The sequence below is a fragment of the Trypanosoma grayi genome, assembly GCF_000691245.1.
Source record: "Trypanosoma grayi strain ANR4 Tgr_222_V1, whole genome shotgun sequence".
In the NCBI taxonomy this organism is placed as follows: Eukaryota; Euglenozoa; class Kinetoplastea; order Trypanosomatida; family Trypanosomatidae; genus Trypanosoma; species Trypanosoma grayi.
Window position 1 is genome coordinate 8,467 of NW_008825841.1, and position 13,660 is coordinate 22,126.

Consider the following 13,660-nt stretch of genomic DNA (forward strand, 5'->3'; position numbering starts at 1 on the left):
AAGCCATGTCCACCCGGGCTCTCGCCGGCTCGTCGCGTACAGCACGAGTTCCTCCTCGAGACGCACGAGCGATCCAAACTGGCTTCCAACGATACTCAACCACTCCGCTGGAACTGCGTTGCCGCCTCGCTGCACACACTGCTCCTTGAAGCTCATGCAAAAGTGCTCACTTGCAAGGAAGTGGATGCGCCGCTTGAGGCACGGCAGGCATGGGCACTTCAGAAAAATGGCGTTTTCTGCGACGGCGGTGAGCGGCACTGCACGCGCCAGCACTGGGCAGTCGTGCGCGTGCGCGGCGCCCCTATTGGAGCCGTGGCTGGTGGCGGCAATGAGGTGCGCGGCGGAGATGTGCGTCCCCGTCTGGAGCGGCGGATCGAGGCGCGGGAGCAGCGCGGGCAGAAGTTTCTGCAGCTCTCCCGTCACACGCGCCGCCACCGCAGCGGTGCACAGAAGCGCGGACGTGCGCCTCAACATCGGGGCCGCGGGCGGGGGGTAATCCTACACAAATGTCCTCTCCCTCACTCTACCGGCGAGTGGAATGGGAAGCAAGTAGACTGACTCCAGCACAGGAGACAAAGCAGGAGAACAGGTGTGTTTGTGTAAGAGAGATATTGAAACAAAGGAAGGGGCGGGTGACTCTGAGAAATAGAGGGCGAGGGACGGTACAAAAGCACAATCCACAGCAACAACAAGAGGTACTATTCCATCTACGCTCGCAAAAGAATATCCTCAGTGTGTGAAACTCGCAGTACAGTCACCCCTTATACCGTTCGGTGCGTGTACCACTCAACTTTATCCTGTGTTTTCTTTAACTTGGGCTGAAGCGTGTACGACTTCCCGTACATGACAGCGGCCTCACGCAGCGTCTTGTCCACCGTAGTAGCTGCATTATTGCTGCGCGTGCGCACCCTTGTGAGGAGAGCCTTACCTACACTATCGTCACGTATTTTGTTCTTGACGTACAGCTGCAACCACCGCGATGCGTTTTCGACAGCCATACTGCTGGCGAGGCGCAGCACAGCTTTGCCCACCACACGAAAGAAGATGTTGGGGAGTTCTGGAGACGCTGTCGCCGCCTCGAGGAGGCGCATCAGTGTGTTCTCGTCGGCACGCTGCACGGTGGCCGCAGCACAGCGACACACCGCTGCGAGTGCCTCCTTGTCACGCACTACATTAACGAACGCACGCCACACATCCTCCACCTCGAGCTCCTCCGCAGCCAGCGGGGGGCGCGACTTTAGCGCCGCCGCTATCGCAGACACGTGCGCTTCACCACCGTCCGTAATGGCGAGCAATAGGAACAGATCCAACGTCGTCAGCTCGTCCGGCAGTGCTTGGGCAAGCACCTCCGCCCCTGGAAGCGCAAGCAAAGCAAGGCGCTGCTTCTCGTTGCAGACGGACGCCACCAGCACGATGTCAGACACGCTCCATCCCTCCAGCGAGGTGATGTGCGTCACCAGTTGGGACTGTTGGAAGTACGGAGTGAACTTCAGCTTCTTCGCAGCTGACGCAATGGAGGTGATGGACTCTCTATCCGGCTGCGCCTGTGCCAAGTGGGCAAGCAGCGCGCGGAACATGAGAATGTCGCGGGACTTGAGCGCGACCAGCACGTCGCACAACTCCTCTACCTGTACCGCTGTCAGGGTGGCGATAGACTTTGAAACGCCTGTCAGTAGCGCTGTTTTCAGTGAGGCGTCATTCACTTCGAGCTGCACGAGTAGTTTCACGATGTGGATCCTCTCACCCACTGTCATCCCCTCTTGACGCTGCTGTTGCCGCTCCACCGCCTCACGCACCACTGCGTACACTTTGGAGTCACTCGAGAGACGGCCACCCTTCGCGATACTGAGAGCCTCCAACAACATCGACACTGTTTCGATGGACAGAGTGCTTCTGTGATTAGCGCCGTGCTTCCGGCGGTCAAATTTGCGCGTGGCGGCGAAGCGGTGGAGTGCCTCTTTGAAGAAGACGCCATCCACCGGCTCCCCCGCATGGGCTGCGGCGTACATCACCCATACAGCGTCCTCCTGGGTAAAGGATGGCAGCGCGCCCTGGAGGAAGGATGCCATGCAGCGCGACACGAGCTCTGGTGGAAATACCCGAAGCTCCGACATGCAGCGCACAACAGATTTTACTGCAGCTGGCGAAAGCATTTTCTCTGTCTCCTTTATGCGCTCCACGAGTCCCGAGAGCAGTGCTCTTGCTTCTTCTGGTGCAATCAGCGACATACCGCGCAGTTTCCACAACAGCACGTCGTCAACTCCCTGAAGCTGCGCCTTGGATGGGGAGGCTAAAACGCGTTGAAGTTCCGCCCGAAGGCGATAAGCCGTGCCTGGCATTGCTGCAAGGCTGCAGCAACAATCAAGCGTGGCATCCGCTGACATGGCAGGCAAAAGACTAAGCAGCAACTGCTCCAACTCTGCACTGGGCGGTGTGAGCCGCACCACTGCCATTGCGCGAAGCAGGCCAATGACATGCGGTACGTTAATGCTGCCGGGCGATTGTCGGCACATCGCCGCCTGCAACGCGTCGACCCACACGGCGTCGGCGGTGCGTTGCGACGCCAGCGCTTCCGCCACCTCAAGCACCTGCACGGCGCTGAGTGAGTTACGCGTGCATGACAACAGCAACTGACGAAGCTCGGCAAGACTCTCATTGTGTAAAGGAATTTCCAGCTGGACACAGAGGCACACCGCCCAGCCAGTGTTGTCGTTGTCATCTTCACTACACCGCCCAATGCGTTGCGCAGTGAGAGACGCGAGTTTCTGTGATACCGCTACGGCTGCACCGCGCACCGCGTGCCGTGACGCTGTTGATGCCAATGATGTCGGAGGAGAAGCGACCCCAGCACTTGTAGTGGTAACAGTCGTAGTAGTGGAACCAGCAGCAGAAGCAGGAGTTAACGATGAGGGGTGTGACGGGGCGGTGAGCACCGCGCGCCAGTATGCGGCACAGAATGTCAGATGCTCTTCTAGCGTGAGGCCGCCCAGCAGCTCCGCGGCGCGGTTAGTGAACCACGCGTTCTCGAACACTACGCGTGACCACAGCGGGCCGGAGGCGGGTTGCTCCTTTAGCCGTCTGCCTATTTCCAACAACTGCGCCGACGTCACCAGCACCGCAGACTCCGCGAGGAACTCACCGGCCCTCGCCTCAAGGTGGCTCCCCGCCGGATAGGCGCTGCGGTGCATCAAGTATACGAGCTCCACCGCGTCGTCGACGTCCGTGAGGACGTCCTGCAGCTGCAAGTCATGCATGTACGCGCGGGCCTGCTGCAGCTGCCGCGATTCGCTGGCGGCGCCGGCAATCCATCCCTGGATGAGCTCTGAGTGCGGCCGCCACGAGCGTGAGAGCCAAGTGATGAACGTCCTTCGCATGCCCCCTGCCGCGGGACTACGTGATTCTCTCGCTTTTGCCCTTTGACCGCACTCTGCAACGTTGTCCTTCCTTCTCTAAGACACTCCTTCCCTCTCCCTTTATTCCCCTTGCGCCCGAGGTGTCGGCACGTCTCCCAGTAAGGATGAATATCCCACAGACAGGCACGCACGAACACACCGAACAAAAAACACAGGATAGCAACGAATTTGCCGCCTGTGTGTTGCAAGGCACACACATACACACATACAAAAAAAGAAAATAGATGCAGTGAACACAAAACCTACAAGTGTTCGGTACATTGGACACACACACACACACACACCACAGGAGCAGAAGCAGCACGCAAAAACATACCAAACAAATACACTCACACAATTTCTCGTCTATGCCAAACACTACTACTCCACTTGTTTCATGTCGCCACGAAGAATTGTCGGCAGGCTCGGCGGGGGCGGCGCGAACTTCTGCCGCGGCGCCCGCTCCGCCCGCATCACCGCCTGCACCGTGAAGACGCCGGACACCACTGCCAGCGCATTGCAGCCGAGCAGCGCCGCGGACAAGGCGAGGTCGAGCCGCATGACGTACGTCTGGAGCCACATGTAGTAAACGGCACCCACCGCCGCCACCAGCAGTAGGGCGATGGCGAGGCACGTGGTGCGCACCTCCTCCATAAGGTTTCCCCGTACCCCGAGCGAGACAGCGGCGACGTCCACGAGAAGCACAAGGACTGCTGCGGTGATCTCGACTGGCAGCGCAGCCGGAGGAAACTGCAGCACCCTTCCCTTGAAGGTAAGCAGCGCCACCGTCACGATGCACCAGACAACGCACCAGCAGCAGGAGAACCACAACAGAAGGTGGAAGGACAGTGAGGCACCACCACCCACCGGGGCAGAGGTGGGGTCCATCTGACCCTATATCAGTGCCTGCGACTACTTTACCGGAGCCGGCAAGTAAGAAAGCTAAGCGAATGGTGTGTGCCTGGGGAGAGAAAGAGAGAAAAAAAAATCATCTTTTTGAACGGGCACGCGTTTAGAAGTAGGATCACGTCGCACATACGCCTCTGCACGTGTGCCCACACACATACGCACAGAGCCTTGCAGACATCGATTTGCTTTAATCGGCACTCTTCAATTAACTCTTACAATCGTCTCCCGGATTCTTTTCATATTTCCTCGTCACTGTCATCTGAGTCCCCTTCGCGCGTCGGCACCCGTGTAGAACGCCGCAGGACTGATCGTCGCTCGCGCTCCCGCATTCGACCAATGCGCTCACGTTCCTGTTGCTTTAGCGCCGCCACCTTCCGCTGCTTCAGCTGGCGGATGTCCAGACCACGCAGGGGCTTTAGCTCCTCGTCTGAGTCCTCCTCGTCTACAAAGGCATACTTACTCGGCACTAAATCCTTCCCTGCACGCTCGGCCCCGTCAATCTCTTCCCCCTCTTCATCCATCACTTGTTCTTCTTCCTCTTCCTCGTCGTTGTTGCCATCCGTTCTTTCCTGCTTCTCCCTGCATTCGTCATCATGGCCGTTGCCCGCGAGTGCTGGGTGCCTCTGGCACTTCGCGCAGCAGACCGTCGCTGCCGCGCACTTTTGGCAGATGCGGTGGTACGCTAGCACCACTGTCTTCTCCTGGCAACTGTTGCACTTGCGGTGCCGCTCCAGCAAAATGTACTTGCCGTAGTCCACTTTCCACTGAAGGATGTCACAGCAGCGGCGACAGCACAAACTTGTCATGGTGGTGACCACGGCAGCCGGCAGCCGCTGGTCTTCCAACTTATAGCGGTAAGGGTCAAACTTTACTTTGTTCATGTGCACCTGCTGCGGCCCCCGCGCCCCGTTCTTTACGAGACGCTTGCCAGGCATCTCTCCCGCCACGTCGCTGCGCGCAGAGAGGAAAACAAGAGAAAGTGCAGTGTGAGGGAAAGAGAAGGATATGTTTACTGCACGAAAACACGGCGGGCATACAAGAAGAGAGAAAACGCAGACACAAAAAGAATGCAATTGCAAGACAGCACTTCGCACGTCAGGAAAGCCCAACGTCCGCTGCCAGAGTAGGTGTGTCCACGTAGAGCGCAAGCTGCGAAATGGTGCTGCAGTTGGCCAGTTCGACCCACTCCCACAGCACGCTTACCTCCCCGCCGCCGGCGCGGTGCGACACGAACCCAGCAATCACGCCAAAGCTGCACGGGTCCAGTACGCACCGCTCCACCACTGCCGACGGTCCCGCAGATGTGGTGGGAAACGCAGAGGAGTTTCTGGGCACGCCGCAGGCTTGTTGTCCGCCGCGTGCCCAACACAGGAGAGCAGCAAGAAGATCCTCCTCAGGGCACTGTGTGGGGGCCTCGTCGTTGCGGTCACGAAGGTACTTCACTACGTCGTCCTTGAGGAACAGTATGCACCCACAGCGAGTGGTCGCGGTGCCCGGCTCCTCGCCACCGCGTTTCTGCCACAGCTCGGAATTGGTAAGAGTCCTGACAGTGCTCCCTCTGCAGAAAACCCAGCGTCCGACAAACATACCAAGGAGCCTATGGGCAAACCGAAGAAAAAGAAGAAAAGAAAAACAATTCAGAAATGCAGAAATGCCCTTCACAGAAAAAGCAAGGGAAAGTGATCTTTCTCCTAGATGCGGTTGTTTAATATGTGTGCATATCTCTTTTCAGCTAAACTCTACCCTCGGTTAGTTTACACTTCGCCCATCCGCGCCTATGAAACACAGCAAAAACAAGAACTCGACGGGGGAAAAATGAAACAGTACCAACAACGGAATAACCATAATAATGATAATAAAAACAATGACCCATGAGGGGAGCAGCTGGCGTCCATGCGGTAGCACGTTGCTGTCGCCACGGTCGCGCCAAACCACTGAGGGCAGTCACATTCGCAAGGGCACACACCTCGATGACGAAGCCATCCTCCGTGCACAGCTTGCCGGTTTCTCCGCTGCCACCCATAGAACCGAACCTCGCCACCAGTCGGTGCTTGCCCCACAAGCCATCAGAAACATCCTGCGGCAAATATAATCTTTGCATTGATTACTTCTCATTGAAAAAGGATACCTCCGAGATTTGGTCACCAGGCACATGACAGGCGTTGGCGGAGTCAAGGACAAAGGCAGCCATGAGTGCTTGAGGACGCTCACGCAATAACTTTTCCCAACCGTTTCCATCAAAAACCTTCACATGCCGGGTAACAACCTGGTTCTTCTTTTCAACTGGGTCCGTCCACAGCTCGCAATGTGCCCTTAAAAATTTCAATTCCTTGTCCATATCCGCCATGAGGGCCTCCAAGGCAACATTAACTCCATTCACACCTTTTAGTTGAACCAAAATATCAAGCAATTCTCCCTCTAACGCCGACACGGCTTCATCTTTCTCAGCCGTCACATCCAGCAGAGAACGCTCCAACTGGTCTACCCTTGACTGTAACGCACTCTTAGCCGCTTCAAATTCCAACATCTGCAGACGTGCATCACCAGCAACCTTCTCCTTCTCCGCAACAGCCTTTTCCAGATCAATGGAAAGTTCCTCATTTTTCCCCTTCATACATTCAAGATCCTTCAAAAGCGTATCCAATTCATCAGCCAGCTTTCGGTTCTCGGAACACTTCTGCTCGAGCTCCTCAGCCAGCCTCTCATTCTCGGCATTCTTCTGCTCCAGCTCCTCAGCCAGCTTCTCATTCTCAGCACACTTCTGCTCCAGCTCCTCAGCCAGCTTCTCATTCTCAGCACACTTCTGCTCCAGCTCCTCAGCCAGCTTCTCATTCTCGGCATTCTTCTGCTCCAGCTCCTCAGCCAACCTCTCAATATCATCTTTCAATTTGCTAAGTTCGTCATTCTTTTGCTCCAGCTCTCCCAGTCCTCGATCGTTTTCGGCAGCTTTTTCCTGCAGTTCCTCAGCCAGCCTCTCATTCTCAGCACACTTCTGCTCCAGCTCCTCAGCCAGCTTCTCATTCTCAGCACACTTCTGCTCCAGCTCCTCAGCCAGCTTCTCATTCTCGGCACACTTCTGCTCGAGCTCCCTGGATATGTTTTCTGCTTCTTCCATTAGGCGGTCGATTTCAGCATCTTTTTGTTGGTTTTCATTTGCCAGTGTTTTAATTTCGGCTGCCTTTTGTTTAATTGCTTCGTTCAGATTCTCAAGTTCTTTTGCGGACCTTTGGTTCTCTTGAGTTTTTTGGTCTAGCTCTTTTTCTAGTTTGCTATTTTGTGCAAAGAGCCTTTCTATTTCATTTTGTGCCTGCGTGAGAGCGTCGTGCTTGCTGCGCATATGTTCCGCGATGCTTTTGTTTTCCGCTGCAGCTTCTTGTAATTGGTTGTTGAATGTTTCCATGTCATCGTAAGCCTGCTGTAGCTGCTGCCGGAGTACGTCATTTTCTTGCTGCAATTGGTTACACCGTTGTCTGTGGTCCGAGTACTCGTCCATGGTGACCGAGAGCAATGGTTCGGCGGCTATTGTATCTGGGTCGATAAACTCTTCAGGAGTCGCGCATTGTGAGGGAATAGGCTGCAGTGTGGGCTCGAGGGAGCGTGTCTCATGTGCAGCGCGTCGTTTGTCGCGGTGAGAAGCAAGTTCGCTTCCCTGTTTTGCAATGAGTCGCCGAAGATCTTCATTTTCTTTTTCTTTATCCTGTAGAGCGGCAAGGGTCGCCTTGTTATCGCTGATTGCATTTTCAAGCTGTGTCTGGAGGTCCTGGATGTCTCTGTCGCGCGCCTCGATGCCGTCCAGTGCCTCTTTTTCCGAGAGTTTTACGGAGTCCAGCAAGTCGCCTAGTCGTTCTAAGTTTTGCTGTGTTTCAGCGCATTCGGCGTTCTTCTTTTCTACTTCGTCTTGTGCCTGGCGCAGATCACGCTTCAGCTGCTCAATCTCTTCCGTCATCTTGTCCCTCTCTTCTGTTGTTTCATTGAGTCGAGCAACGACATTGTGGTAGGCCTCCTGGAGTTCCTCTAGCTGGTGCTGCAAGCGTGCGATCTCCTTCTCCGCCTCTTCACACTGCGCCATCTGCTCGTGGAGCTCATCAAGGGTCACACAGTAAAGGGGCTCTGCTGTATTGTCACCCTTGAACGTCGACAGGTTGCGCTGCGTGCGCATCTGGTTCGCCTGGTTCTTTTGCAGTTTAAAGAGCTCCAGTTCATCTGCTTGGTTGTCAGTCAATTCTTTCAGTTTCTTGACGAGTTCGCGCAGACGATCGATCTCCGCGCTGAGCTCGCTGTTACGCTGCCGCAGCGCCTCTTGCTCCCGCATCGTTGTTGCTGTCTGCCGGCGGAACTCCTCCGCGGACTTTTCAAGCGTGTACTGTAGCGAGCGGTTCTCGCTGTGAATCTTGTCCAGAAGCATAAGCAAATCGCCAATCTCGCTTTCGTACGCGTCCTTGTCTCCGAGGTGGCTCCTACCAGCGAGCTCCTCGATGAATTCGGCAAAGCCAAATCCGCGGAAGTTGTTCTCTGCCAAATCTAGTGCACGACACGTCTCCACTATCGCGTGGTCAAGGCCCACCTTGGGGGCCTGCAGCTCGCGGTGCAGCCGCTCCATCGCACGTGGCGGGAACTCTTTGAGGCGCTTCTCCACCAGCCTCGTCGTCTCCGCCACAGGGTGGCGGACCTCAAATACTGCGTGAAGGCCGTCCGGGTTGACGCTGAAGGTGACGTTCTCAATACAGTTATCGGGTACATGGCATGCGAGAGCCTGCTCAGCCTTGAACGTGGACAGGACCTCTTCTGGCTTGTTTTCGAGGACAGTCACCCAGTCCTTGCCGTTGTATGACTTGCTGTGTTTGGTAGTCACTGCTGGACCGTCATCGTAGAGCCAACGCTCGTCATGGATTCCTAGCTTGTCGATGTCGTCCCGCAGCTCCTTGATTGTGTCGGCTGAGTCAACGTCGCACGCCCGAAACACTTCGTCGCCGCGACTACGAAGCATATTTGAGAGATGGTGCTCCAGCAGGTACATCCGCTTTTCCTCAAGTTCGGCAGTATACATCGCGAGGCAGTGGAGCTCTGCTGTGGTTTCCAGGCAATCTCTAGTCATCTGCTGCAGCTCGTCCTTGAGCTGGAAGCGCATCGACTTGGCGTCGTCGAGGACAGCGTCGACCTCATCGTCCGTGAGCACGCAATCCGACATGGCGGAGTCAATGGGCACCACTGAAATGACAGCAGAACACGGGATGGTCGTCTGCACGGATGTTCTCGTGAATGACATCACCTGTCCCCGCGTCGCGGAGGTGCAACCACGGGACAACTCCTCCTTAAGCTTCACGATCTTCATCCGACAGGCCTTCATGCTGGTAATGGCGCCGCCGATGGCGACGTTTTGCGCTTGCACCCGCATGTCACTTGTGAGCCGACTGTGCGCTTGCTGGTACGCGAGCGCGCTCAGCACCCACTTGTGCAGGGTACTGATCGCCTCCGAGTCACGCTCAGCTACGACAGACGAGAAGCGCGCTTCGCCCAGCGTTGCGAAAATCGTCTCAGCTGCTGGATACACGTGGCCGGCGATGTCGGCGTGGATGAGTGACAGGACGGCGTCCGGCTTGCGATACTCCATTTGTATGTCGTTCCACGCGAGACAGTCATTGATGGTTGGGTCGTTCTTCGCCACCGCAAGCACAGCCTTCAGCACCGCCACCGCCACCGGTGACGGCCGCGCCAGCGCTGTCACCTCGCGCATGTGCACCTCGTCAACGCCCTCCACGTCTTCCCTTGCCGCATCGAAGACAGACCGTGCGGCGGACACGCGGTCTTCGTTCTCGCTGCGGATGGCAGCCAGCTTGTCACGCGCGGCGGAGAGCTGGTCCTGGAAGATTTTCATACGTTTCATCTCCTTCGCGACCTCGTTCGATATTACGCTCTTCAGTGTGTCATGATTACCCTCGTGGATGCCCCACTGCTCCACGACGGCGGTGTATTCCGTGAGCGACACCACCGTGCCAAGTGTCCACTGCCAGTGCTCGCCGCTGTGCAGGTAGTCGTACGCCACGACATGGCCCGGCTCCAGCCGCGGTGGATCCCTCCTGAGGGTGGCGAGAAGTGTCATCTCTGCTCGTGCAGGATGCCCCACTTCACACTCACTCTCTCTCTCTCTCCCTCCTCCTCTTCTGTTAGTTCTCTTCTAGCTGCAGAAGCCACCCAAAGCTATCACACACACACAGAAACAGAGACCTAGATCACTGCTTCTCTTTGATATGTGTTATGCGCGGCCCTCTGAAAAAAAAAAGTCCACACACGTAATAAACTCCGCTCGGTCAGATTTTAAATTTCTGTCGACAGAAGTAAGTGAGGATGTGTTGACGTGTGAAGTGCAGAGACCAGCACAAACCACAAACACACGCCCAGGAGTTTAAAAACAAATGATGCAATATCGCACTCCTTTTCTTGTCTCTTTTTTTTCTCTTAGGCTCACCTACTTGAACCTACTCGGAAAAGTCACACAATTCACTACGCCGCGACAAAAAAAAATAATTCTGGCAAGTATGCTGTTGGCGGAACACACAGGGACAACAGTCTCGAGCGGGCTTCCTCTACCTCAAAGAAAAAATATACTCCTTTTTTCTGTGTGTGTTTGCACTTTTTTTAGGCGCTTGTTTGAGTGGTGCCTGACACTACTCTTTTTTTCCGCGCTCAAATTGTGGCTGTGCCTCTTGTCCCTACTGCTACTCCTGCTGCTTTTGCTGGTGTGGCTATTGTTGTTATGTATCTCCTTTTACTTGGAAAACACAACACACACACACACGCAGAAGTCAAGTATGTATAGCTGGCGCTATCGAGTGAGTTTGTCTATTGCACCTCCACTTGCCTTGCAGACGTCTGCTTCCACTATGGAAATATCACCTTCCACACCTGACGATGGTAACGCTAATGATAATATAGATTGTTCTCCCTTCCTTGTTATACACCTTCGCCTTTTCGTCTTCACTTTCTTCTGTCACGCAAATAATCTTTTCTTTGTTTGCTTCCTCTTTTCCCAGGTACAGCAAGAGACACATACATACAGAAAGGAAAACGAAAACAAAACCAAAAAAAAAGAAAATCCGTAGAGCACACCGGTACCAACAGACACCAGCGAATAATAACAAATTTGGCAGGCAAAATCATTAGACACAAAACATCACTGCACCACAAACACTCTGCACAGAGGCTGCTCACCGTTGCCCACGCCTCCGCACCCCAGGGAAGCTGCCCACACACCAATCGAAACACTTCGCACCGCCCCTTGCAAGTGAGCAGCTGCATATGCGGCCGGAACAAACAAGCCGAAGGCTCGCATTCCATGCGCAAGACAAAAGCCTAACTGACAGAATCTAATCGGCTCATTGCTCACCTAAACGTGCTTTTCAAACTAACAGCGGCTATGCTCCTCTCTTAGCAGCCAAAACCGAATGAACAAATCCGAAAGGGGGAAAGGGGCAAGCAACGAGGGATATTCCGTTCTGTCCTCAAGCCCCAGAGAGAGAGACGCCCAAACGCATCTTGTTCCAGGAGCGAACTTCTTGCACCCACCAGTGCTTTTTCAGGGTGCTCCATTTACCGCTTGATGCAAACAAACTTAAAAGAAAAAAATAGATAAAAAACGCAAATGAGTAAACCATATTATATATTATTTGTCTCGTACAACATAGAAATAGACCCATAACTCTAGCGAAGAGGCGGAGCTCTCGGTGCTAAGGGACGCAGATAAAGAGCGGTTGGTACATCGTTCTCGGTGAGTGAAAACCACCCGGCCGCGAACATCAACGTTCTAGTCAAATAACGGAAATGATGCCCAGACAATTGTCGGTTTGTTTGCCACATATTTAAAGCACTCACCTTGCTATTTATCATTTGTTCTCTGGTCTCTCTTTGTGTTTGGGAAAACCATCTGCTGAAAATCAAAGGAAGTCATATATGACGACAGTTTTTTTTTGTTTATGCCCATCCCAACTTATGCTGCATGACGATATGAAACATATGTCCGTCCCACATTCACGTAATATATTTCATAGGAAGCAGTGAAAAACAGTTTTCACCAACACGGTGTTCTTTGTGCGTTTGTCGCGTTATAATTGTCCTTCACTTCAATGCCTGCATTGCCATATGAATGTATATATATACCGCTTTGCCTTTGTCGGAAACACTACGGATCACGGAATTCCTGCTCTCAAATGCCAACGAATTTCTGCTAGATGGATTTAGAGGTTTCTTATGCTGCCATAGTGATAGTTTTATTGGCACATACTCACATTCATCGTTGGGACAGGTCTTCTCACGTTCCAGAAACATCTCCCCAAAAAAGCAAGGCCCAATTTTTTCACTGTATTCTTTTAGGAGGGTTTTTTTTTTTGCGTAGCTGAAGTAATTCGTCGTATTTATTATGTATCAAGCAGATTTAGAGAAATCATAGGGAAAACTTATTGGTTCTAAGAAAGCTTTATCATTGCACTACGACACTCATTTCCGACGTTTTCTTGTTGACAAAAACATTTCTTCAGGTTAGACGCAAAAATTTTTCTTTCAAGGATGTCAACGACACTCACGTGAAGCTATCTGCGGCAGCCACCGAGAATAAAGATCTTGAAATGCCTACAGTTAGGCAAGCATCGCCGAATGCAACCGTCTCCAGAAAAAAAGTCTGTGTTTTACTTCTGCTAAAGAGAAAAAAAAAGATAAGAGTAATACATTGTCGTTTTGCTTTGTTTCGTTCTTCGTCACATGAGAAAAAAACTCCTTACCACGAGGAAAAAGATTGAAGACCTTCCGTTGCGGTTCATTTACAACTTATGAAATGGAAGAGCTGAAAGCGTCCTTAACCCGCCACCCACGGAGGAGGCGAAGAGGGTTGAGCTGGGTGGGCTTTCAAAACTTACTTAATTTACCACAAGCCGTAATTAAAATCATAAATGAATCAAATATGTACTATTGTGTTAGCACTGTAACAGCGTAATTTGCCAGGCCATTTCCGTCGCATTGTGCCAAAAAAAAAAACGTTATTAGTATGCACCTTGAAACTGCATGTTCTAGTTTGCTTCTACAACGCAAACAGCAAGCGAAACAACTACGTAAGAAGGCGCATCCCATATTCATGTGTCTCGAGGTACGGCCGTGACGAGAAAAATGTCAACAACTTCCTCAGCATGCGGGACCCCGTATGAGTAGCTATGAAGTGATATATCTAGAGTTCCTTTATTCACAATACACCACAGCAAAGCGTCAATACTAGGGGGCGGGGGCATGCAAAAAATTTGAAAAGGAAGTCAAAACATTTGTTTTTCCCCACGTCCAACGAAATAGTCTAGGAAAATAGCAAATAAAAAAGAAGA

At 53.2% G+C, this 13,660-nt stretch overlaps 6 protein-coding genes across 6 annotated transcripts in view; all 6 read right to left on the reverse strand.

Annotated features, from left to right (window-relative positions):
• The window catches only part of DQ04_02221070 (hypothetical protein), a gene marked incomplete at both ends in the record, with an annotated part of 495 nt that extends 21 nt beyond the window's left edge, over window positions 1-474 (reverse strand). Inside the window, one exon of the mRNA XM_009311651.1 lies at window positions 1-474. This exon is cut by the window's left edge and continues 21 nt beyond it. Coding sequence (XP_009309926.1) covers window positions 1-474 — 474 coding nt within the window.
• A 287-nt stretch (window positions 475-761) lies between these two features.
• On the reverse strand, window positions 762-3,374 carry DQ04_02221080 (hypothetical protein; the record flags this gene model as incomplete). Its single annotated transcript, XM_009311652.1, has 1 exon — window positions 762-3,374. The coding sequence occupies one exon, from the start codon at window positions 3,372-3,374 to the stop codon at window positions 762-764; it is 2,613 nt and encodes an 870-aa protein (XP_009309927.1).
• A 399-nt stretch (window positions 3,375-3,773) lies between these two features.
• On the reverse strand, window positions 3,774-4,280 carry DQ04_02221090 (transmembrane protein 216; the record flags this gene model as incomplete). The annotated part of the gene is made up of 1 exon (XM_009311653.1): window positions 3,774-4,280. The coding sequence occupies one exon, from the start codon at window positions 4,278-4,280 to the stop codon at window positions 3,774-3,776; it is 507 nt and encodes a 168-aa protein (XP_009309928.1).
• Window positions 4,281-4,537: 257 nt separating this feature from the next.
• Window positions 4,538-5,236, reverse strand: DQ04_02221100 (hypothetical protein; the record flags this gene model as incomplete). The annotated part of the gene is made up of 1 exon (XM_009311654.1): window positions 4,538-5,236. The coding sequence occupies one exon, from the start codon at window positions 5,234-5,236 to the stop codon at window positions 4,538-4,540; it is 699 nt and encodes a 232-aa protein (XP_009309929.1).
• Window positions 5,237-5,396: 160 nt separating this feature from the next.
• DQ04_02221110 (hypothetical protein) lies at window positions 5,397-5,888 on the reverse strand (the record flags this gene model as incomplete). The annotated part of the gene is made up of 1 exon (XM_009311655.1): window positions 5,397-5,888. The coding sequence occupies one exon, from the start codon at window positions 5,886-5,888 to the stop codon at window positions 5,397-5,399; it is 492 nt and encodes a 163-aa protein (XP_009309930.1).
• Window positions 5,889-6,405: 517 nt separating this feature from the next.
• On the reverse strand, window positions 6,406-10,401 carry DQ04_02221120 (Flagellar attachment zone protein 1; the record flags this gene model as incomplete). The annotated part of the gene is made up of 1 exon (XM_009311656.1): window positions 6,406-10,401. The coding sequence occupies one exon, from the start codon at window positions 10,399-10,401 to the stop codon at window positions 6,406-6,408; it is 3,996 nt and encodes a 1,331-aa protein (XP_009309931.1).
• Window positions 10,402-13,660: the final 3,259 nt, after the last annotated feature.